The sequence below is a fragment of the Blennius ocellaris genome (assembly GCF_963422515.1).
Source record: "Blennius ocellaris genome assembly, chromosome: 4".
Lineage (NCBI taxonomy): Eukaryota > Metazoa > Chordata > Actinopteri > Blenniiformes > Blenniidae > Blennius > Blennius ocellaris.
Window position 1 is genome coordinate 5,603,235 of NC_137653.1, and position 23,568 is coordinate 5,626,802.

Below are 23,568 nucleotides of genomic sequence, written 5' to 3' on the forward strand. Positions count from 1 at the left end.
TGCACCTCTGGCCTGGGACAACAGTTTATTCATAAGAGGAGCTCCAGGGGCGAAAAAGGTAGATCCTGTCCCATCCATCATTAGAGGACTGACCTTACGAGCACTCTTTTTCTTTTTTCTTTTTTTTGCTTCACAGGTCACAGATGGAGGTACCATCAAGCAGAAAATCTTCACCTATGATGCCATGTTTAATACAAATTACTCTCACATGGAGGACTACCGCAGACGTGAAGACCTGGTGTACCAATCAACTGTCCGGTAAGGCTCAAAATCAATTTAGTTCAAGACTTCCTTCTTGTTTCACTCCTGCACTTAGTTCTCTTTACTCCACTGGCACAGCTTGTGAGTTGTAACTAATAAATGTGTGGTGTAATAAAACATTCTCTTGGCAGTATAAGAGTAAAGGCCCCTAGATGAACTCTTGTGCAGTTCTACACAACTTTATGCTCAGCCATCTGCTGTTGGTCAGACCCAGCCAAACTGCAGTGACCAGGGGAAGGGGGTCATTGTATTATTACATGAGAACAGGAGGCAGTGCTGAACTCTAATCAGCAACCCTGCTCAGAATAAGGAGTTCAGTGTTAAAGATTTAACTAACATCTGGCCAGGCCAGCTCTTATTCCTGTCACAGGGGTGTGACTATGGCAGGTAGCACCGCCCCTGTGCGGCACATGAGCATGCAGGTGAGCATGCACTCCCCTTTTATGGTCTGCAACGCAATGTATGCATTACCAGGTTTCTATGAGAGAAACAAATAAAAAAAAAAAAAAAGAAGAAGAAGGAGTAGGAGGAGGAGCAGTCATCTGGCTCTGGCTGGCTTGATTACACGTTTGAGGCGTTCTGGGGACTGCCTCTTTTCACCCCGGGCCTCAACAATACGGCTGGCAGCTGTCTGCCCGTCTCCTTATTTCTTACTCCCTCTGCTCCAGCTCTTCTCCTCCTGCAGATATCCGAATGTTCAGCAAACACAAAGAAAGTGCTGGCCGTGCACTGCACCTACAACTTAATTCAAAACAAGAATAATTCACACTTTGCATCCTTTTGTTACAATCCCATTTTCATCATTCCCTTTCATCTTACTGTCATCCTGTGGCTTTTTTTTCTTCTTCTTAAATTCAGCTCGTGCACATTGCTACCTCATTGCGGTTTTTTTTTCTTCCTATTTTTCCTTTCTTTCACCCTGTTTTCTCCCATGTGGTGTGGCTGCCCGGCTGAAGATGATTTATCTGGACAAACCTACTATCCCTTTGGGAGAGTAAGCACCATACCAGTAGAATGGTGCGCACGCTTACATGCCCGCAAACACAGAAACATGCACACACAAACAGAATACGTGACCCTCCATGCATGGACACCCACACAAACGTACAGAGAAGCAAGAGGAAGTGCACGCCACAGCCCGGGTCGGTTCGATGCTACGTGCTCCTGTAAACGTGTCAGCGCGCTTGGCCTGTGTTATTCTACTACAGAGAAAGCTAGGCTCCCGCCACATACCAATGTTCCTCCAGTCGACAAAACATTCACAGTTGGTACAGCTCCGCTTTCATCAAGTGCCAGCACGACTAAAATGTGGAAAAAGCTGATTCTTAACTCAAATTTGTACTTGAGAATTGTGAATATTCTCTGCAAAGCCTAAGCAGTCTGATAAATCCAGCTCCAGGACAAAAGACAAAGTCTCAATGTGCTCTATCTTAGAGATATAATATAGCAGTACTGGAAGCCTGGCCATTTTATTCATGCCCACAATGCTATATTTACATTGATAAATGAATGTGTTGCTATGAAATAACAATATTGGATTTTTTTTTGCCCTCTCCTTTTGCTTCTGATCAGCTGGCACTTCCCGAGGGGCCTCTGTTATTGACTTGACCTGTGACTGATAAGACATTTATGGATTTGAATGCTTTTATAAGTATTTCGAGCAAATAGGTCAGCTATAAAAGTGTTGGTATATATATATACACACACACACACACACACACACACACACACACACACACACACACACACACACACACACACACACACACACACGCACACGCACACATATATATAATATAATAATATATATTATTAGTTTGTTTGTTTCCAAATAGGCTAGTCCCCATACAGGAAAAACAAGAGATCTTGGATGTGTCTGGTCACACCACACATTTGTGGTCTCAAATTGGCTGTGGGAGTCTGCTTTTTGCCTTTAAAAGATGCTTAAGTTTGTCATAAAAGATAAATGCTGCACATGAAGGGCATGCGTAGGCTGAGTTTAACCCATGATAGAAATCTTTCTTTTAAGTGCATGGTTAAGTGGGTATGTGTGGGTGGAGTGATGGAGCATGAAGCACATCTTATGCTGATACCGATTCTGTCTTTTATCCTGGCTCCTGCTAGAAATCCAACTTTTCAAAAATATTTTTCTGTTTTTCATAGCAGATTATTGTTGTCACAAAGTTGTGTTTCCTTGAAATATTAGTTACACTTACAGCCGCAACATCAAATAAGTTAGAACAAAGTGCAATTCTTAGTAAGTGAGATTGGAACATTTGGTCATCACTTTTTATTGTGTGTGTCAAGTTACAGTTCACTCGGAATATAAGCTGTTTATTTTAATATGTTAATCATAAAAGAATAATAAACTCAACATTTATAGTACTAGTTCAAAGTCAGAGAAGACTCCTTTCCTGGCTTCAACAACAAGAAACACTTGCACTTTGCAACAATGTATTTAATCAAGAATAAACAATAGTTCCGCATCCCAAAAGCTTTCCTCCTCTGATTGTTTATACCCTCCAAAATGCATCTTTCTTCCTCAAAATTACACATTTAGACATTTTCCTCCAAAAGAAAGTCCACACCTTTGACTCCATTCAGTTTGCACGAATCTATAAATATGCAAATACCTATGGCCTCTGTCTCCTCCCACCCCTCCGCTGCCGCCAGCAGCTCAGATTTGCTTGCGAGTTGCCTACACGTCAATGTGTTGGGGTGGTGATGCATTTCATCTGCAGTGTTCAAAACGTGATAGTAGTGCTGGAGATCGCACAAATCTTTGAATAGGCTTTGTCCGACTCCGCAAGCTGGCAGTATTGGCTCCTCAGTTTCGAGACATAAGAAATCATGGCTGCCTAAATCCGAGATGCTGCACTCCAAAAGGTAAACGTTTGGAATTGACATTAACTTAACAGATGCATATCAGTTTTAGAAAAATAGCATATGATAAAAACGTGATTGGGTATACAATATGAGTGGCATTGTTAGGAAACAAAGCTGCTGGCTCAGATGTTGGCAAACGGTGGTCTAACTTCAGGCTCCCGGCAGCTTTGTGCTCTACTACATTTTCAACTTAATGGAGGGCCCCTGTGATGGAAAGGATTTTCCCGGCTTGTTCCTGTGCCATCGACGCCACATCCCATTGGCTCTACGGACTACAAGCTGATGCAACTGACCCATTATATCATGAAGACCATGGAAAAGCTCTCGACCCCCGCCCCCTCCTGACAGCTCTGAAGAGAAGTGAAGAATGCCATCATATGCATTTCAAAGAACGGGTCCCCACAGACAACAGTCATTCCTCCCTCTCACTTCATCCGCTGCACCATAGACTTCAACTAATATACATTCTTTTCATTTTTAAAAGTTCAATGCCGACTCTTTCATTGTGAAGCATGAGGCTACTTGTTACATACAGGGTTGAAACTTTTTCACAAGGTCTTTCCATAGAAAGAAAAAAAAAATGCAAAGTAGTTAATGATAAACTAAACCAGGGCCATGGTACTGATGCAGGCGTGTTTCCCTCAAGAGGGTCAGCATGAATACCACGAAAAGTAGCAGGCAGTGTACACTGGCAGTAATGTGTATTGGGTAAAGATAAACTGAAGCTCCGTACAACATGAGCAGTGTCTCCTTCCTCCACAAGGTCCACGGTGCTTCAGTTGCTGCTGGATATGAAGAGTAACAGGTTTGACGCTGCAACACACCAGACAGACTGATATACAAGGCCAGCGATGGAGTGCAGCGGGGGCGGGCGCCGGAACCTTTGATGGCTGTGTCAGAGAGGAGAATGCTGCTCAAGTAACGTGTCACTTTGAACAGTGTCTCCCACCAACTCAGTGACGTGCTGGACAGGAATACATTGAGGAGTTAACACGGCGCAAGGCTCACTTCGCCGGGACGCACCACTGAGCACCGCAGGAGGTTAAGTCTGCCTGTGGCCGTTGAGCTTCTCAGCTCCTTCGTCAAAGTGTTGCTGTTAGTAGACTTGCCTTCAGGCAACAGTCGCATAATGCAATAATTATTTAGAGCTTATGTTTCTCCATGTGGAAATTTGTCTTGACAATATGTTACCTCTGGAGTTGCTCTGAATCATGTGCTGTGTATTTGAACAGCTATTTATTTATTTTATAACATGAATTTATCTGCATTATTTTTAAACTCCTCATGCGGAATACTTAAGTATGGTACATACATGATTCACAATACATTTAATTTTCAGGGTTTGTGAAATAATTCCTTCATGCCAATTTATATTTTATTCGAGACTTTATGCATATGTGATGTAAAAGGAAAACAAAAACAAATACTGCTCAACTTTGTCCAGCGTGGGACTGTTTTGTTACTTGAGTTTAATTGGGAAAACTAATTATATTCAAACCAGGTCCAAGATTAATCACAGCTGCAAATGTACCAAAAAAAAAAAAAAAAAAAGCTCTTTTTTTTCCATTGAGTGTGAATGAGGCTTCAGATTGTGGGTGGAATGTTGCTGCAATGGTCTGGTTGAACAAAGAAAAAGGTGTGCGCAAAGACCAATTACAGTTGATTTTGCAGACAATCTTTAGGATGTAGGTGGCCCAGTGAGCAAAACACAATATGTTCTATGTGGGTTCAGAACAATCAAAATGTTAATTACAATAATGACATACTGAAACATGAAATATAACTTAATATATTCCGATTGGACACATTTTACATTAATTTCAGGCCATGTTTCTGATTCCATTACTTATCACTATGATCATATCTCTATGCTTTATGTTGAACATTTGGGAAATGCTTTCCAAAAAAATATTTTTTAATAAAAAATTTTGTACACTTTTACTAAAGCACTTAAACATGCATATTGTTTAGCAATCACTGGATTGCACTTGCTTTGCCAAGCTTTATTTTTTAAAGATACAATTTTATTCCAAACTCTTTCCAGTAAATGTTGAATTGTAAAAAAAACAAGTTTTTATGAGAAACTAATATTTAGAGTTACAGCTGGACTTGAGAAATACTCATAGAGAATGAGAAATTAAGTTCTCAAGTTAATTATGCATAATAAACAATGAATAAACTATTTAAAGCACTTTGAATAGAGCTTTGGAGCTTCTGGAATCAGCAAAAAAGCTCATTGTTTTTTGTCAGCTTCTTTATGAGCTCTTACTCTTCCTCCAGTAATACCTCCATCCATTTTTTTTTAAACTTTTATATCACTGTGCTTTCCTCCGCTTTTGTATGGATTGAAATCCATGAATGCCATACTTAGGATGGCAAACAACAGAACTCCAGCTTTGTGGCTCACAACAGAGAGACGTGCTGCATCAGCACTTACCATAATGTAAACAGCGAGCACATGGCCAATTCACATTTTCCTTTCAGCATTCTCAGAATCACGGCATTACCCTCATCATTTTGTCTCATGCTCATTCCTTAAGGAAACACGAGCGATTTACACACCTCGCTACGCTTCTGGCCCTCTCAGTAATATGTGTCTGCTTTCCACGGAGTGCACGCCGTCTTGCGGCCGCGAGTCCCGACCCATTCACCCGTACCGCGTCAGACCAGAAAGACTATCTGACAATGTGCTAGTTAATTTGATGCAGAGATTGACTGGATGAGCTATCAGACGCCGCTCTGTCAAGACTTCTCTTTTTCACTCTCTGTGGCGGCAGTTGCATTTGCTTGCATTTGTAGGCAGGAGGAGTTCTGGAGGAAGGCCTACATAACAGGAAAGAGCTTTCAGACGCAACTCCTCGGGGACAATCGATCTCTCTTTGCGGTGTGCTGTTTTTTGCTGCTGCTCCATGGGGGCCCATTGCTATCGATCTCCACTGTGTTTATGCTTGGGTTGTTTTTTGTTTTTTTTAATGTGTGTACATGGAAGAATTTTGTTTGTGGCAACGTTTGCCTATCATTCTAACATTGTGTTAAAATGATTTTTCATGTTTTCATCGCTTCCTTTTTTTTTGGGGGGGGGGGGGGGGGGGCGCAAACATGTTCTTTGGTGTTTCACATTGATTGTGTGCTTGTTACTAAAAATCAATGAAATTCAGTTTTTTACACAAAGTGAGTGATACAATTATTCATGAAGAGTTAAATAGAAGTGAGGAGTGACAATTATTCTAACCACAAATATAGAAAAGGTATGACTTCATGATGATACAGTATTCAAACTGTACAAAATATTTGCTTAATGGTGTAAATTCTTGTAAAACTGCTGTTTGAATCACACATTAACATGTCTGTGATCCTTATAATATATTATAGAATTTAAAGCATTTTTAAGGATTACAAAAAAGAAACGAGTGACTTTTTTTTACATTTAAATATTTAGTCAACTCACATGAAGGTTTCTGACACGAGCTGACCCAATAATAAAGAACAGTCGACAGCAGTACGAGTGTTTCACCACTGTCAAAATCACATGTTCAATTTCTGTGAACAGATCATCGGTGGACTGGCACCTCGCAATAAGATTAGAGGAGGTGCTGAAAAATTAATTCTCCCAGTTTTAATATTTATCACTTGTCTCAATGTTAGGAGTATAACCTTTCCTCTTTTTCTACTCCTAATTCTGATGGACTTGCCTTGCTGTCAAACTGAAAGGGACTTCAGGAACCAGCAGCCACTCAGAAATGCTATGGCATGGTCTGTGCCCCCTCTCACCCTTCTAGCAATACTTCCACTCCTTGAATTATTATTTTTTTCTTATTTTCTTTGCTATAGCTGGGTTCTTTTTTTTCCAGTCATGGTTTGAGTCCATGAATGCTGCAGTCAGAAGTGTACATAGAAAAACTACAGTATTGTTTGTAAAAAAAAAAGAAAAGAAAAATGGCAAAATCAGCATTTACCAACACAAAGCCAATTACCTCCACAGCCAGATATTCACTGAGCTCGTCTCATCATTTTTACTCTTTGGTACAAAAACATTTGTCACTTTTATGCTTATCCTTCAACTAACCATTTATGGGGATCCATTCCAGGAGGTGTTCTCAGCCTTTTTTTTTATTTATACTTGGCTTCTTTAAACATGCATTTGGTGTATTCAGCAAAAACTTCGCTTTTTAGTTTTAGTCTTTTTAGTGCAAAAGTTTCACTGTCGTGGTTAACACTCTTGCATTAGAAGTTGCTGGTCAGCATGAGTTTGTCCAAGAGGCTTTACCATGTTGAGTTTGCATGTTCTCCCTCTGTGTGGATTTATGCCCTCCACATATTCTGCTGTTCTTCTACAGTCCTATAAGATTTACCCTGCTGTAACTTAGCCAGGTGGTATTGGTTCCATCCAACTCCAAACTTCAAGGTTTATACGTTAATGGAGAAATTTGTTCAAGAAGTAAAATAGTTTTGCGGCCCTAGTTGAGCAAATATCACAACTTTCAACACATTTTCTCAACAGGCCTTTTTTGAACTTGTGGTCTCAGGCTACTATTTTATGGATGGATGGATGTTCCAAACAAAGATAAATTAAAAGTGGAATAATACATGCATCTATTTGATATTTCCACTTCCAGAAAGGAAAAGTGAATCCACTTCAGGTTTATTCGTCTCAGTCAAGGTTAGAGTGACTTATTGAAGGACAGCGTAAAGACCATTGTTGGACCAAGAGAAAATGTTTCTATATTTGTCACAGAGATATGACTGCTCTCGGAAAGAGTCAGCCCTTCTCCTCCAGACATCACCACACAGTCACACACTTGGGAGCGCGTATTAGCACGCACATGCGTGCACGTGCGCACGCACAAACAGCTGAAGTCATTAACGGCCGGCTGCTGGGAGCGCCCTACTGCTTTTCCAACAGAGGTCCCCATGTGAAACATGCGGGCAGCAAGGACAATTGTTCCTGCTATGTGGGAATAAATCACAGGAGCTAAATGTGACCGGTGGTGTCTCACTTTGATTATCACTGTTGATATATTCATCGAGAACAGAATACTGAGTTTGTCTCTGTCGGAAATGGTGACCTGCCATCACTGACTGTGAGGCTTCGTGTTTCCTTCAGCTATTAATATTAATGACGTAAACTTGAGGAAATGGACTTTGAAAATAATATTCGTCATCCTGTTTTCTTTCTGAAAACAGGATTTGAATGTGAAAAAAATAAGACCATAATCTGAAAACAGTGAATTAGCATGAAACATGAAAATAAATGATTTTATCAAAAGAATTCCACACCGGAATCAAAATTGAAGTTGAAATATAGTGTTTTAACTTTTTTTTTAATTTCAAGATCAAACCTTGATCATTCAGTTTCAAATGAGAATTCTTTTCAATCACATTCTTTTTTGCAAATGAACAAACCTTTTGGTCTGGGTTTAGCGCCACAAGGTGATATTAAAAGATAGAATACAAAGTATCAAGATTCAAGGTATTTATTGTCATATATGCAGATAAATAGATATTTACACTGTTTAATGAAAAGATTACTTTGCTGGTGAAGAGTTAATGCAATCCTGTCACTCAAAACCACTGCACATTAAACTGCACTTTGCTGTGCAGTTTAATATGTCATATTTTCTGGAATTCTGCAGCGCGTATCAACTTATTCCAGTCATTCGTGCCTTTCTTGGTCATACCTGCACAATGCTCATGTCTTGATTTTTGACACCAATGTAAAGGTCAATATTAGCTCACAGATTATTCTGTTGTACTTTACAGGCTCCCAGAAGTTCGGATCTCAGACAATGGACCTTACGAATGCCACGTGGGCATCTATGATCGGGCAACGAGGGAGAAGGTTGTCCTGGCTTCAGGGAATGTTTTTCTTACAGTCATGTGTAAGTACCATCTTTGTTTTTAATCTGCATCTCAAACGTATTTTTTTTTTGTTTATTTGTTGGCAGCACTGTATTTCCATTTGAAGCAGAGTGCAGAGAAGTGACATGAGGAACTGTTCAAAGTCAGCAGGTTGAACGGTGTGACAAAGATTGAAAATGTGGATGAGGTGGAGTCCTGCAGGCCAAAGAGGAACCTCTAGATCATTCAAGAAAGTGTGACGTTTCAAGTTTTTCGTGAGGTGCCAGTCGTGTAAGGAGCGGCTGTGGTGAAACTGACAGTTAGTTGGATACAGTTTTTTTGTTGTTGTTGTTGTTTTGTTCCTGGGGTTTAAATAATACAAATGGCCTCATTGTTTAGCTGGTATCCAGAGAGCAGGTGGAGCTTTAATGCCACAATAAACAAATGGAGATAGGTCAAATCTTTGCTTTACATCTTCCATTATGAGGCTTTTTTTTTTTTTTTTACCACCGGTGGGACTGGTGTGAATGAATAATGGTCTCTCTACGCGCTTTGAGTCAGCTTGCAAAAAGCCCTATATAAATCCAAGCCATTATTATTATTATTGTTTTTTAATCTCTGTATTAAATGTTAACGATTCCATGTGCAAAAAACATTACCAAAACTTTACCTGTATGATAATACCGACAATAATAAAGTTTGCAAGGTACTTTAACAAAGAAAGCACCAATTTATCATCATCAACTTTTACCTTTATTATTTGCTGGAACTTCTGGTGCACATTTTCACTGGTATGAAAACTATGTTTTTATTACCATGACTGTTCTTAAATTTTTGGAGAAGTCACTTCTCACCAACCAACTATGATTTTGACATCATATATTAGCTGTATCTGCTGCACGTTGAAATTCTGTGTGAACATTTTTTTTAAAACGACCCATCAATTAGACAGATGTTGGCTTGGAGATGAAAACAATGGCCCCCCTTATTCAATAAATACCAAAGATATATTACTCAGAGATGATTTATCAGTGAGACGCAGTATTCCTTTCTTTATTCCATCACTGCTGTGGATACTTTCTTTCCCCTCTGCTGACTGTCTGAGTGACATCAAGGATTAATGAACACATTTCCTTGAAAATTTGTCGACGGACCGGTCCTTGGGCCACGGTACAATTGATTTAATTTCAGTGGTGATCCTGATCTGGAGTGTCTGCCATTAGAAGGTTATTGCTTGCTTCAGCTATGAACCCACCAGAAATAGACAGGATTCCAAATCCTGAGGGTGTGGACAGCAGGGGCCTTAGATCGATCGGAAAGAAAATTCTAATTGATAGGAATGATCTCCATCCTGTAACATTGAGTGCTGAAGGACTCCACCGATATCCGAGTATATTTGGAAGAAAAAACTAAATGTTCTTGTTCGGTTTGCATGTTTACCTGCCCGTGCGTCAATCATTATATAAAGCATTTCATGGCTGTAATCCTTGATAGTTGCACAATTTAATTTACTAAAGTTTGAAGGTTTTTTGTAGCATTGCTTAGCAACTTTTGAGCGACAAAGTTGTTGTCTTTTTATCCTCTCACAGAGCCAACTCTTAGCTTTTTGTAAGCATTAGACAAACATGACAGTGACTATTTCTCCAAAGTCCTGTTTACTCAAGCAGAATGTATCATTAACCCTAAAATAAATCAATCCCGCAACATGAAAGCATTCCATTGCCTTAAACAGGTGAGTTTATTTCAGTGCTTTCCTTCCTGCTGTCCAAAAATAATTTTCTTTAGATTATAGTGCATCTTTCTCCAACTCCATGATATAACTTCAGATGAACTTTATGAGAGTGTTCATGGTCAGACTGTAATAATGCAATCTTCTGCACATCATTAACACAAACCGAATTTAGGGGGACAAAATTAACTTGAAAATTCCCAAGTACTTTTTTTGTTTTTTTTAATTGGGAACGACTCCGACACTTTAATGTATTAGGAAGTTCTATATTTTTTGGTCATTTAGACAACACTTGTATCAGTCTTGTTAATTCAACTCCTTTAAATATTTCCCACCTTCCATTTACTTATTGTCTTTGTGTTGAAAGCACTATTTCCGTTATTTCGTTTACACGATATTACATTTAATCGCCAGATGAGGTTTTGTGCCGGTAGCTCATTGCTTCGTCTTCACTGTAATTTATTGTATTTAAGTCCCTCTAACGACAGCTGCTTCGCTCGTCTCTGATGTATCAATTCCAGCAGCAAAGACATGCTGTTCTCCATGTGGTCCTGTGGCTAATTAGCGATTGTGAAATTTTTCAGTGGAACACCAGACAGAGACACCATTTGACAACTTTACTCCATTATCACAATTTGGGCCTTAGAGAACTGCTTTTCATACTTGTTTTTTTTTTTTTTTTCAATTAAACTCAGACATTTCTATCTTTAAAACTAAGCCCTTGACCCTTTTGTGCTGTTCTTCTTAATGGCCGATCCCATTCCCACCCTGAACTGAGTTAAATACTTTATCAATGAGAGGGGATTTACTTACTTAACTCTTTCTTTTCCCTCCATCGCTGAATTGTGAAAGAGAGGAGTGGAGGAGAAAAATAGAGAGAAAGAGAGAAGTGAATGATGTGGTTGCGGGATAGTTGGAGCACCCTAACTCAGCTGGGTCTTAAATCACCACTCCACTAGAGAGGAAGAAGAATGGCCTCTGGCAATGTGGCTAATTGCCGTCTAAACTGAAACAGAATTATTCATAACCTATTAGTGTGTCAAGTTCAGTGGGAAGTAAAGGAAAAAAAAGTGGAGAAGAGAAAGAAAGAAAATGAGAGGGAAAAAGTTAATTAATAGCAAGCAGTACATGGAGAGTATTTTAATTTTTTAAAGGGCTTCATAAATAAGAATTATCATTTTAATGAATCCCCTGCCAAGAAATTCAATCATCCGGTTCTAAAAGGCTAAACCCTGAACTCTTGATGCCTCCGCTGCTGTCCTTCACTCTACGGACCCTCCTCTGAAAATGCTTTCTATTTTCTTGCTCTGTATGAGCATATGTTGACTTAGTTCAGCCTGGAGTCACAGAGAGCCTGATAACCTGATGGGTCTTGGGTTGTGAAAAAAAGTTTAGCTGAAGTTATTGCTCCGTATGAATGTCATTAAAGCGGTGAAGATTTTTGAAATCAGAAGAGGAAGTCACTTTATTTTTACCTTTTACAACCAAAGGTATCACTTTAATTGCAGCTATGTGGTTTTCTTTGCTAACTTTTGTGTTTTTTTTATGTGCACTATATACTACTTTATACTTTGTACAAAAACCCTTTTATCCTGATAACAAGGAGCATTAATAAGATGCAGCACTAAGACCTATCCATAGCGAAGGCATTTTATTATGTGTTAGATCAATTTTATCTCTTAACCTGAACAAGCTGTTGGGTTGTTATGTGTCTGTAAATGTAATTACTGATGCAGTGCTGTATGATAATTTATGGCAAGGCGTGCCATTGTTTTCAAAGTTCAAACTCAAGATCTGAACGAAAAGGCTCGTGATGAGTACTTCAGTGTGGTGGAAATAAAATGTAGAAATAGGTTGATAGACAGAATCCTCATTAGACTATTGAATTTAATGTCAAATCATCATTGCTTCGGTCTGCAGAGGATACGTTTAACAAGGTGCAGAGGAATTCAAATGTATTGCCGTTTGGCCTTTTCTCTGCCTTCTTCTGGGCTTTGTTTCATTGTGGGCGGCTCCGCTGATTGACACCAGAAGAGGAAAATTTCAGCACGTTTGTATTGTGGTCATTATTTTTTCTCGAATTATTAAGAATAATTTAGTGATGCACCTCATTAACAAATACTATGGTGTAATGCACATTGCATTTGAATCATTTGTTAGTTTGTAATCTGGCAGCAATTAAACACAGATGTTTGGTCGAAGACAGCAAAGATTACAGATTGCGAAAAGTTGCACCAGCTTCAACTGAGCAACTAAACTGGGTGAGACTTTTATGTTTAAGATGTCTTATATGGTTGAGAAATGTTTCTATTTTGCTAAGAGGTTTTATATAGAAAACCTCAAGTAGATTAATAGCTCCACATTCTGAACAGCAGATAGGAGTAGTGTCATGAGGAACGAGGTATGTCACAGTGTAAAAGGCATCACAGTTGTTACCTAATGCTGTGCTCTATTGGTCAGTCAGCATTCTATAAGAGGTAAAAGCAAACAGTGCAGCTCAATGGAGGACTGCAAAGGGAGCTGATTGCATGAAGTTGCACCAGCTTTAACTTCAAAACTAATCTGCATGGGACTGTTATGGTTATATTCAGCAGCTTGGTATAATATACGCAGCAAGTGTTGAGATGAGTTTCTGTTCAATAGCTTTAGCTGTACATGGTGGTGAAAGAAAGAATTTACTGTATCCAGGATTTATTTTATAATGTTTGTAGAAAACAGAAGGTGTGCAATTTAATTGCAAGTATCTTTGTTTCTTCAAATGTATGTAAAGCGTGTGATCTGTGTGAGAATCTGTGCATCACGAGAGCAAATTATGAAAACAATTAAAATACACATTTGTTGAATCTTTTCTAGTTGAGATTTTAATTAACAAGTAGTAGTGGGTGTAATAATTTGAAATTAGAGCAACTGAAGTCAATTGGAGCACAAATTGTGATATTATTTGCCTTTAACATGTGTTGTTATATTGTGGATTTTACCACTTTGGGGGATAGATTTTTTTTTTTAGGTCTGTGACTGGACACAAAAACAGATATTTCATCCTGCAAACAGTGACATATCCATCCCCGTAAAGCTAAGGTCATAATTTCAGGCTTTGGTGGGTGAAAAAAAAAAATCAATATCTCTTTCCCAATGGTAAAGATACAGTCATTATTTGTTATTACCCAAAGTGATTCCTATAAGACATTCGAAAGATTATGGGGAAAGGTTATTTGTCTCCTCAGGACAGAGCCTGACCTTGGGAAGCCAGCTCCACCCCGGCTGATCTGTGCACGTGATCTGAGAAGCTTGTAGTGTTGTTGTTGTCTGCATCAGATGACCGTCAGGTTGCGCTCTCCTCGCTGGATGACGATCATCTTAATGGCTTTGTGTTTAAACATCACGTCACGTAATTTCCGAAATCCTTTCTTCTAACCTTTTGTAAAGCGCAGGGACGTAATTTAAAGGATACCCTTCATGAAGCGGCGGGGCTGGTATTTATAACCTCTAGAAACAGAGAGGAGCACTAAGGTGTAGAGGGACTAATTACCTTCTCATCCCATATAACTGGGATTCGCTTCAATAATGGATGCCCAACTTTAATTAAGCGCTGTGTATATTTAGGTGCGCGTTTATAAATGGTTGGGATTAATGGCGTACGAGCACAGCCCGAAGTGTGTGCATCGCCTGCAGACACAGCAGTTCGGTATGCTGGCGTTGGGAGTGTGTGGACTATGTGTGATGCATTGCATGCGTTATACTTCGCATGCTTGTGCGTATAGAGACTTGTTTCGGTTGCGGCATCTGATGGATTGTTCATGAGCAACTGTTCACTGTGTGCTCTGGACTTGCCGTGGAAGTGAAGGGGGGGACATCTTGGTCTGAATCAACACATAGCGTGACTCAAATACTGTGGCCTATTTCTCTGCTCTCAGGAAGGATGCCAATTTGGTCAGACTCATCACTTGTATTGTGAAGTGTTTGCTGTGTCGTCTTTCGGCACGCCTCGGGTCACCGGAGGGGATTGTTGGAGAGTCCTTGATACGAGTCTCCATTAGTCTCTCATTTATCTTCTGTGTCAGCTCCTTGTTCATCACACTTAATGCTAGACGGGGCTATCAGTACCAGAAAATGTAAAATAAGTTTGATTTAAAAAAGAAAAAAAAAGATGAAATGTTGCATGTGAAACACAATATTATCAGTTTAGATTTTTTTAACAAGTGAAATTATATTTCTTAAAAAAAAAAAAAATGTATACAGCACGCATTGAACCAATTGGAATTTTAAATTTTAACCCTCGGCTGGTATTGAAAGACAATTCCAGACCCTGTTACTGATTCACTTTTTACTTTTGTGACCTTTTTGAAGTCAGTATAAATAAACCCATTTCTATGAAATGAAAAAAATAAGCTGGAAGGTAAAATGTCTAACCAGAATATCATGATCTTTTATAATCTCTTGCTCAGAAAGCTTTTCAGTTTGATTCATACCGACAGAGTCATTGGTTTAAATACCAGCCAGGGGCCTTTCTGTGTGGCGTTTGCACGTTCTCGCTATGTGTGTTTATGTGTGTGGGTTTCCTGCCATGGTCTGATAGTTAGCTGTGAGAAGTGCCACGCCACTCTGAACAGAATATAAGCGATGTTGACGATTGATGGATGGATCATAAAATCCTGTCAGAAAAAATATGATTTGTAAAGAGTTTAAACAAATGTATATATTCATACACATCGGGTTATGCATTGACTGTTATTATGAGGATTTTTTTTTTTTTTTATCGTATGAATTTCAGAAATTCATACAATGAATTTAAAGGTATATCCTACCTGTCTTATGTCTCACTGTCTTCTGTAACTGCCACCAATTGACTAGTCGAATAAGTATCAACACTTTGTGATTTGCCTGATGAAGGCTTAAGGTAACTGTGAGTCCATCCCACTGCCACCATTCAGTTTTACTAACTAGGAGATACTCACATGTATTTATCTTGGCCTAGAGCGTATTGAGAGTGGGGGAAGAATAAAATTAATTCAAAGAACAGATGAATTATTAAATGTCTGTCTTTGAGCTAAAACCTGGGGTGATAATTGAGGCAAAAAATAAACAACCCATGGGCTTCCTCAAGGATTCTTCTACCCTACGTTGAACTGTTGGTCTGTGCATCTTGAGTTTTGTCGAAAAAAATGTCTGTTTTCCCTTTTACTTAATGTTACATTTTTTCCCCCTTAAAACCCACTGAAGCATGATGTATTACATTAATATAGCAGGATAATCTTAAATCTTTATTGGCCCAACTGTTACTTTCTGATGCTGCCACCTTGCTACTAATTAGCTTCAACTTGTTTACAGCATAAACTTGAAATTATCTTTGGATGCGTACTGTATCTCATTTGAGGCCACATTAACGACAAGCCATTTCTACCCTCGAGCTCACTCACTGCCTCATTCAGCTGACATTCACCAGGCGCTCATCAGTGGGGCGGTCGATGCATGCCAAGGCTGTAGCCTCATGAGTAAGCCTGTTTTCATACCGGGAGATTTCAACAAGAAAACCAACAAAACAAAAAACAACAAGCATCTGACGGTTGCATCATATCATCTGCTCGTATTCTGTCCACTGAAAGACTCAGGGATGCAATATTTTTAGACTGAGATATTGTTTCTCAGCTAAGACCTGAATTCACTCTGTGTCGGATATTTCTGCACACTGATTGGCTTGTTTTTGATTTCATGTAGTAAGACGCTGTGAGGAACTTAGCAGAGTCGAACTTGTCATAAAGGTTTTCTCAAATTGCTTCCAAATCTTCAGTCTCAGCCATAAAGCTGCATGTACGTAGATCTGCCTCAAGTTCTCTCTTCATTAAGGTAATAATAGTTTGTAATTGAACTTCATGTTTATTTTGAGGTAGTAGTTAGCGGTGATGTTGAGTTAGTTTCCATCACACTGTGAGGTGGTTCTGCTGTTTTGCAGGTTTGTTATCTTTACAATGAGACTTTTAAGAGGGTGGATGCATTATTTCTAAAAGATAAAAACCTAGAAATAATATACTACACCTAACTAACATTAGCAGTAGGTTTAATTACATTTTTAAATGCAATACGCTTGTGTGTTTTGTCTGGACTTGTGGTTATGATGAAGTGATAATCATAAAGAGAATGGATAAAATTGCAATATGAAAAAATATATATTCAGCAGATTCGACCCACTCCTTGCAAATTACAATATAAGTCACCAAGATATTACAAAACAATTGAGTGCAGGTTGTTATATATTTTCACAACTATCCATCGCTTGTAGTGCAGAAACAGCTTCACTATAACCTGTAGGTTCAGGATTCAGTCTTGTTTTTTCATCTTAAAATTCAAATCAATTTACTTACTATGAATATATACACCATTGATAAATCAATGGCAAGATGGCCGAGAACTAAACATTGAATGAGAGGCAGTTTTTGTTTTATAGATTAGATTTGAAAACGACCTTGTTTGAGTCCAAACCCGAGCCAAATGACACACTTTTTCCACCTCATTACATTGCTGATCACTCATGTGACTAACTCTACCGTAATCATTATCATTTTAGAGAGAATTCAAAGCCAAATGAGAAATTAGTTTTAATAAAAATGGATGAGAACCTTTTTAATTTTTATTTTCTCTGGATTTTGAACTAAATGTTTATGTACTGCTAGCAGCCAAGGAAAATATTATGTTAAGTACAGTGTCCCTTTTTCCTCCTCCCCAATACTCTCACTAATGGCCTAAGACCCTGCAGGCACACTAAAAGTTTGCCTTCCCATTTTAAATGCGGGCATGTCCTGAGTAAACCCTGCTGCCTCCACCGCCATATGGCAGTATTGTTAAAGAGCACAAATTAGAGCTATGTCAGTCTGCAAATGAACAAATAGCGTAAGGGACATCAAAGGAGGTTTAATAAACCCCATGAGGCACAACGTTTCCTGCCTGACATGCACTAATCATTTTGTGAATTCCCCTCCCCTGATATATAATCCCTGTCATGGAAAAGCAGCAGTGGGGGGGGGGACATCATGCAAAGACCATTATGTGCAGCATTTCCTCGCTTTATATATCACTCTGCTGGTCGAAGTCAATGAGTTGCATCAAAAAATGGTCAAGTCAAGGTTGTTATGTGTTTGAGAGCTCAAAGTTAGAGCCGTCTGTTACATGGAGGCAATGTTGTTTGACAAGAAACTTTCAGCAAATCAGCATTTTTTTTTTTTCAAAGCACCACAATAAAACACTGAAGTATACATCTTCAAATGGTTCCAAGACTCTTTAAACCATCACTTTAGAATAACCTTGTGATGTCTTTCATGATGCAGCCCTTTCTTGTTTTCTTGGGTAGCGTTCTTGCCTTCATCCTGAGACGTGCATGTCTGATACTGAACACGGTGTGCCTCCCCGATGTCTCCTTGTGGTTCTCCGCATGCTGTGAAGTGTAAGCTTCACTCCTTGTGGTGCAGTCCCCCTCATTCCCTTCACTCCCACCCCCCTCACTAAGGATGTCTTCATCGCTTGCTGCGCTCCGCTCCCCACCAAGGTCCCTCCTTTTGAGCATGGATGACAGAGGAGGCGACAGAGGAGAAACTGCTTCGCCTCCCCAGAGACAAGCCGCTGATTGTACCAAAGGATGAGAAAACCTCTTTGTCTATCTACCTTTTACCTCTATATCACCTTGCTTGACATGTCTCCTTTTCCTGCGGAGCGATTGCCTAAAAATAGTTTCAAAAGGTATTTTTTTTGAACAAGTTTCACAAAACTTATCAGGGTTATCTTTTCTTTGTTAAAAAAAAAAAAAAGAAGAAGAAGAAGAATCTATTCACCTATGAATGTTATTTGCTGGATGTTAAGTTTAATTAATTTTCAACAAACCCACCAAAGGTTGTCTGTCTCTTTAGAAATGTTAACTAAAAAGAGCCAGACAGGTTGAGGAAAAAAAATAAACTAAAAAAAAAACAAAAAGGGGGTCGAATAACTCTCAAATCATTTTAAACCTGTGAAATAGGTCAATGATTTGGTTTATTTTTAGCTTCCCCCGGTCTGATGATCAGATTTAGTGAGATTTTATAGCGTCAGAGGCATATTTATAGGTGAAATCACCTGTCGGTCTCTCCTATTTGCTTATTTACATTTATGTTTTTGATGAAGTTCCTCAAGTATTTGTGCCAACAGTCTATCCCCAGTGGCTCCATCGAAACAGTTCATTATGTCTGCTCCCTTAAAACTATTTTGATACATAGCTCACCAGAAGATATCTCATAAAATGAAGGCTTTAAACACACAGAGAAGATTAGTTTTTCATTTCTTTTAGACGTTTACAGCAAACAAATCGACAAGTAAAGATAATACTGTCACTTTTTGCATTTATACGCTTTAGAGAATACATTTGCAGTCGTGTGGAAAATCCACAACAGACAACAGAGGTTTCCTGTTAACTTTAGCATGACTACGTTTTCAATGCTTTCTTAAACTTTATGTGACATATTTCTTTAAGACACAGTTGTTTTACAGACCTTCTTCACCCCGAGGACCTTGTATCTAGGTTGTATCTGCTACAAGATCTCGTGTACTTATGGTTGTCATGCATGGCACACATACTGAAAAAGCCACCTGGTGCTACAGCGAAAATAGAACAAAGTGCTTTGAGCTTGAGGGGCTGAGATAATCATAAACACATCCTTCTCTGCATTTTGCCCCGTTAAGTATAAACCATTTAGCTTGGTTTATATTTCAAGTTTCACACTCAGAAGAATGGAAAGTGGCAGATACTTCCAAATGTGGTGCTGAATACTTTTCACTGTGGTCTTAGCTCTTTGAGATTTTGACACTCATCTTTGCAACCACACAAAAGACTGTGAGACAGGCAATAAATTTATGGGGACGGGAGAAATACAGGTTTTGGAGCCCCTCAAAGCAGCCTCTGGGCACGGATCGAATGGATTTCTTCTCAGTGTACCCATTTTTCTAAACTTGAATAGGAATCAGAGCCGGGGAAGCTGAAGGGAAAATTGAAATAGGAAACTCATATTATATTGGGAGTCTTATTATATCCTGTCAAAATCCATCAAATTACAGGGAGATGTGTGGCCTACATTAATTGATGTAAATGTTCAATGTGAAATGGTCCATATGGACTGAAAGGTATGAAATAACATCATTTTGAGGAGAAGGTGTCATTGTTGAAAGTTCATATAGGAACTGTTAATGGAAAAGCAAAACCTATGAAAGGCAAAGTTACACAAAAAAAGTAAGATTAACCAAATGCTGGCTTTTCAATAAAAAGAGAAAATAAGATTATTAATTTTACACTTACTGTGTTTTTAATTGATTGCAGTCAGCTTGTCTGATACACTTATGATATAGTCTTAAAGGTCGTCATCGCAGCAAAAACTAAATAAAGAAAATAAACAATTTAATTTAAAATGGAAGTTGTTTGGAAGCACTTCATGGGAAGCAAGTGAGTCCCAAATGAATTGCTGTTGGTTTAATTGCCAATTTACGAGAGCAGTCTAAAAATAATTTAATTGACAAACCTGCATATTCAGGTGTTCCAAGAGGCAGAACGGAGGTTGATAAATATGAAATTTAAAATGAAGACTTGTGAAATGTGACATTTTCAGACAAGCCACAGACCGCTTGATCATTCTGTTCTATTTCAAGAATAAAACCGCTAATTGGCACACTATAGTTAATGCTGCATTTAAAATATAGGTTATATTCATGGGGTTTTTTTTGTCATCTTCTGCTTCTCGTAATTTCAGTATCAGCAATTGTGCCACTGGGAGCTGTTTCACAAACATTTGGCTTCTTGGGGTGAACACTATTCACCAGAGGATCCCATATAGCATGTAAGAATAACATATTCTCACATGGGGTGTGTATATAAGTCCATTGATTTGAATTCCACAAAGAAATCCCAAGAGAGCATGAATAAAATGTGTTCATACATACTGATTTATCTACTTTAACCTTGACAACCAACCTGTCATGTAACACACATCTTGGGTTTGAGTGAATTTGAGTAACTTGCACTGGGCAAAACCTTACTATGAATACTTTCTATCTATCAGCTGATTTCATTCAAAGTGACATGGACTGAATATCAGTACTTCATTTTTACCTTGAATATGGCACCAGATCTATGTGAAAGCTAGACTTGAGTTTAGTGTGAGTGTATTTGCTACTCTCCAGATTGAAATTGTGAATGAGGAACCTCCTTCCCGATGGTTTAACAAGATGGAAAATACATTAAACCCCTGAACACCATCTATTTTTTGCATAGTTTGTAGACTATAAGGTGTAATACGGTTGTAGATCACAGGAGCAGCCTGTTTATTCCACACACTGACAAGGACTTGGAAACTAAATAGGACAGACTGGAATTCAGTCACATGATATCACATTTTGTTCATATTTATTATGTTGCCACAATGTGGCCTCTCACAAGAAAGCTGTTGTGGGAATAGACTTCATTTATTGTGTATCAAGTCCAACAGACAGGCAGTGTCAAGACAGATTAAGGACGCATACAAACTGAAGACATTAAATAGTATTTCATGATATATGTTTGAACTGCCTTATGCATACATTCTAAGATTCATTTCAAGTCATCTGTCTCTCTTGAACAGTATATTACTTTAATTTGCACTGTAAAACATGTATACAGTGCAGCAGGGATATAATGAAGTAGCCTTTATAGTCACTATAACAAGTAAAGTGAAATTAAGTTAGACCGTTTACCACCGCAGCAATATGACACACAATTTGACCGATGCACTTGGCTAAAACCCATGCAAGCACAGGTAGAATATGCAAGCCCCACTTTGGAATGGAGGGGAACACTGTGAGGTGCAAGTACTGACCATATCACCACAGACAGCAAATGTTTCTGAAAACATAGTAGTTTCACATATATTGAGGATTATGGCAGTAAAAACCTAATCTACTATAATCATGCACATGGATAACTGGCCAGTGGCATGACAGATTTTTTATTTTCACCATCTATGACAATCATAGATGTATTAATTTTTCTATTACACTTTAGTCAATACGGTTAGAGCCAATTCAAGCTGACTGTTGGCAAGGGCAGGTTTAGACCCCAGGCATGTTGCTATCGCAGGGCAAACATGAAGAGAGAGTCACACTGACAAGGAATTTTGAGTCGCCAATTAACTTTTGAACACTCGTTTTTTTGGATTGTAGAAAGGAACCAGAGTACCCAAAGAAATCACTTTACAACATACAAACTCTACGATACCACTGTGTGATAGAAATAGTAGATCTTTGAGATTTTGAAAGTTAAAAGTAACTTACGTAGCTAATATTCAGTGTTGTCATTTGTCGGGAACCACCTGCAGAATTCAGCGAGAGGAGCCATTTTGACAGTGTAAGAATCGAGCAGAAGTTTCGTGTTCGCACACGATCAAGATCGAAAAAGCTCATGTGCCAAAGTGGCCTGTGGAAGTGACACAGCACCTGCCAATTTTTAAGTCCATATTTGGCAGGTTGGCAAATGTTAATTTCAAGCCCTGGTGGCACAACATTTGGCACTGGCACGAGCTGCAGTGGCAGGTGTTGCCTGTGTGAGAAAATAAGAGATCTGAATTCTTGTTGCCAGATTAGATGTGTATCAGGCCACTAAAAACACTTAGGGCAGAAATGAGTTTGGGTGACTGACTGCACAAAAAGAGAGAAATTACTGCACTTAAGAAGGATGCAATTAAAAAAAAACAAGATGACAAAACTGTCTTGAAACTATTTGACGCTGTGCTGATTTCATATTTAGACGCTTTTCGGCATCTGTATTATGCCCTAAACCGGATGTATTGGCATTAATGGCAGGTTTATGTATTTATTTATTTATTTATTTTAGAAATGGTGTACACTGAAAAATAGGGATGCATCAATACCAGTATCGGGTCCAAGTACTCGTACTTGGGTAAAAAAGCTCTCTGACACAACCTGTAGAGTACGACTTGACATCATGCATCAGCAACGTCACCTGCATATACGTAAGAGAGGACGAGCAATGCGTGCAGTTTGGACATTCTTTATTATTATTGAGAATGATATAAGGCAGGCTATAAATTATGTTCTGCTAATTATCAAGAAGGAGCACCAAAAGCTTGATTGTACAACACTTAGTTTAACTGCAAATTGGATTCAGTAGTGTCAATCTCTGCTCCATGCTGCATGCTCAAATGTTTTGGAACACACCAGCGATGCAACCTGCTAAACATGTATAAAGTATAACTGATACACTCATTAACAGCGATCTGGAGCGAGCTCAGTCCTTTGGTCTATAATATGTAGCGTCTATCTATGCATGCTGTAGACTGTAAAGCTGTGTGGAGGTGGTTGGGGACAATGCATGAGCTTTGCATATCGTTCGTGGATGAAGCATGAATTGGGCTTAACGGTATTTAATAGATACTTGTATTGGTGCTCAGCGTTGGCAAGTAGCTAAAGGTCAATACTTGTACTCGGCCTTTAAAAAAGTGATATCGGTGCATCCCTACTGAAACAGTATATATATATATTTGTTTTTTTATTTATTTTTTTCCTAACTGATGTTTGCTGAGACCAGATAGGATGGCTATCTTATTCTGTGTGGCTATCAGTGATATTGTCAAGGTGACTTCATGCACTGATGAATAGGCAAGCATGTACAGAAAATGATACAAATCTATCACTGGAAAAATAGTTTTGAGAACAGGAGAGATGTTTCTGTTTAAACCATGACCAAAGATGTACTTTTGTTTTCCTCACAAAAAAATATCAAGTGTATACTCGTGGTATTCCTTATTACTCGACGAACAAATATTCAGCCATCCAGCATTTAAATGTGTTTAATA

The 23,568-nt window shown here is 38.7% G+C and overlaps 1 protein-coding gene across 2 annotated transcripts in view; it reads left to right on the top strand.

Annotated features, from left to right (window-relative positions):
- Positions 1–23,568, top strand: part of igsf21a (immunoglobin superfamily, member 21a) — a gene marked incomplete at both ends in the record, with an annotated part of 186,120 nt that overhangs the window by 106,159 nt on the left and 56,393 nt on the right. For both annotated transcript variants that reach the window (XM_080494498.1, XM_080494499.1), the window contains 2 exons: positions 137–258; positions 8,908–9,026. In XM_080494498.1, the coding sequence (XP_080350624.1) occupies positions 137–258; positions 8,908–9,026 (241 nt within the window). The remainder of the gene's footprint in view (positions 1–136; positions 259–8,907; positions 9,027–23,568) is intronic.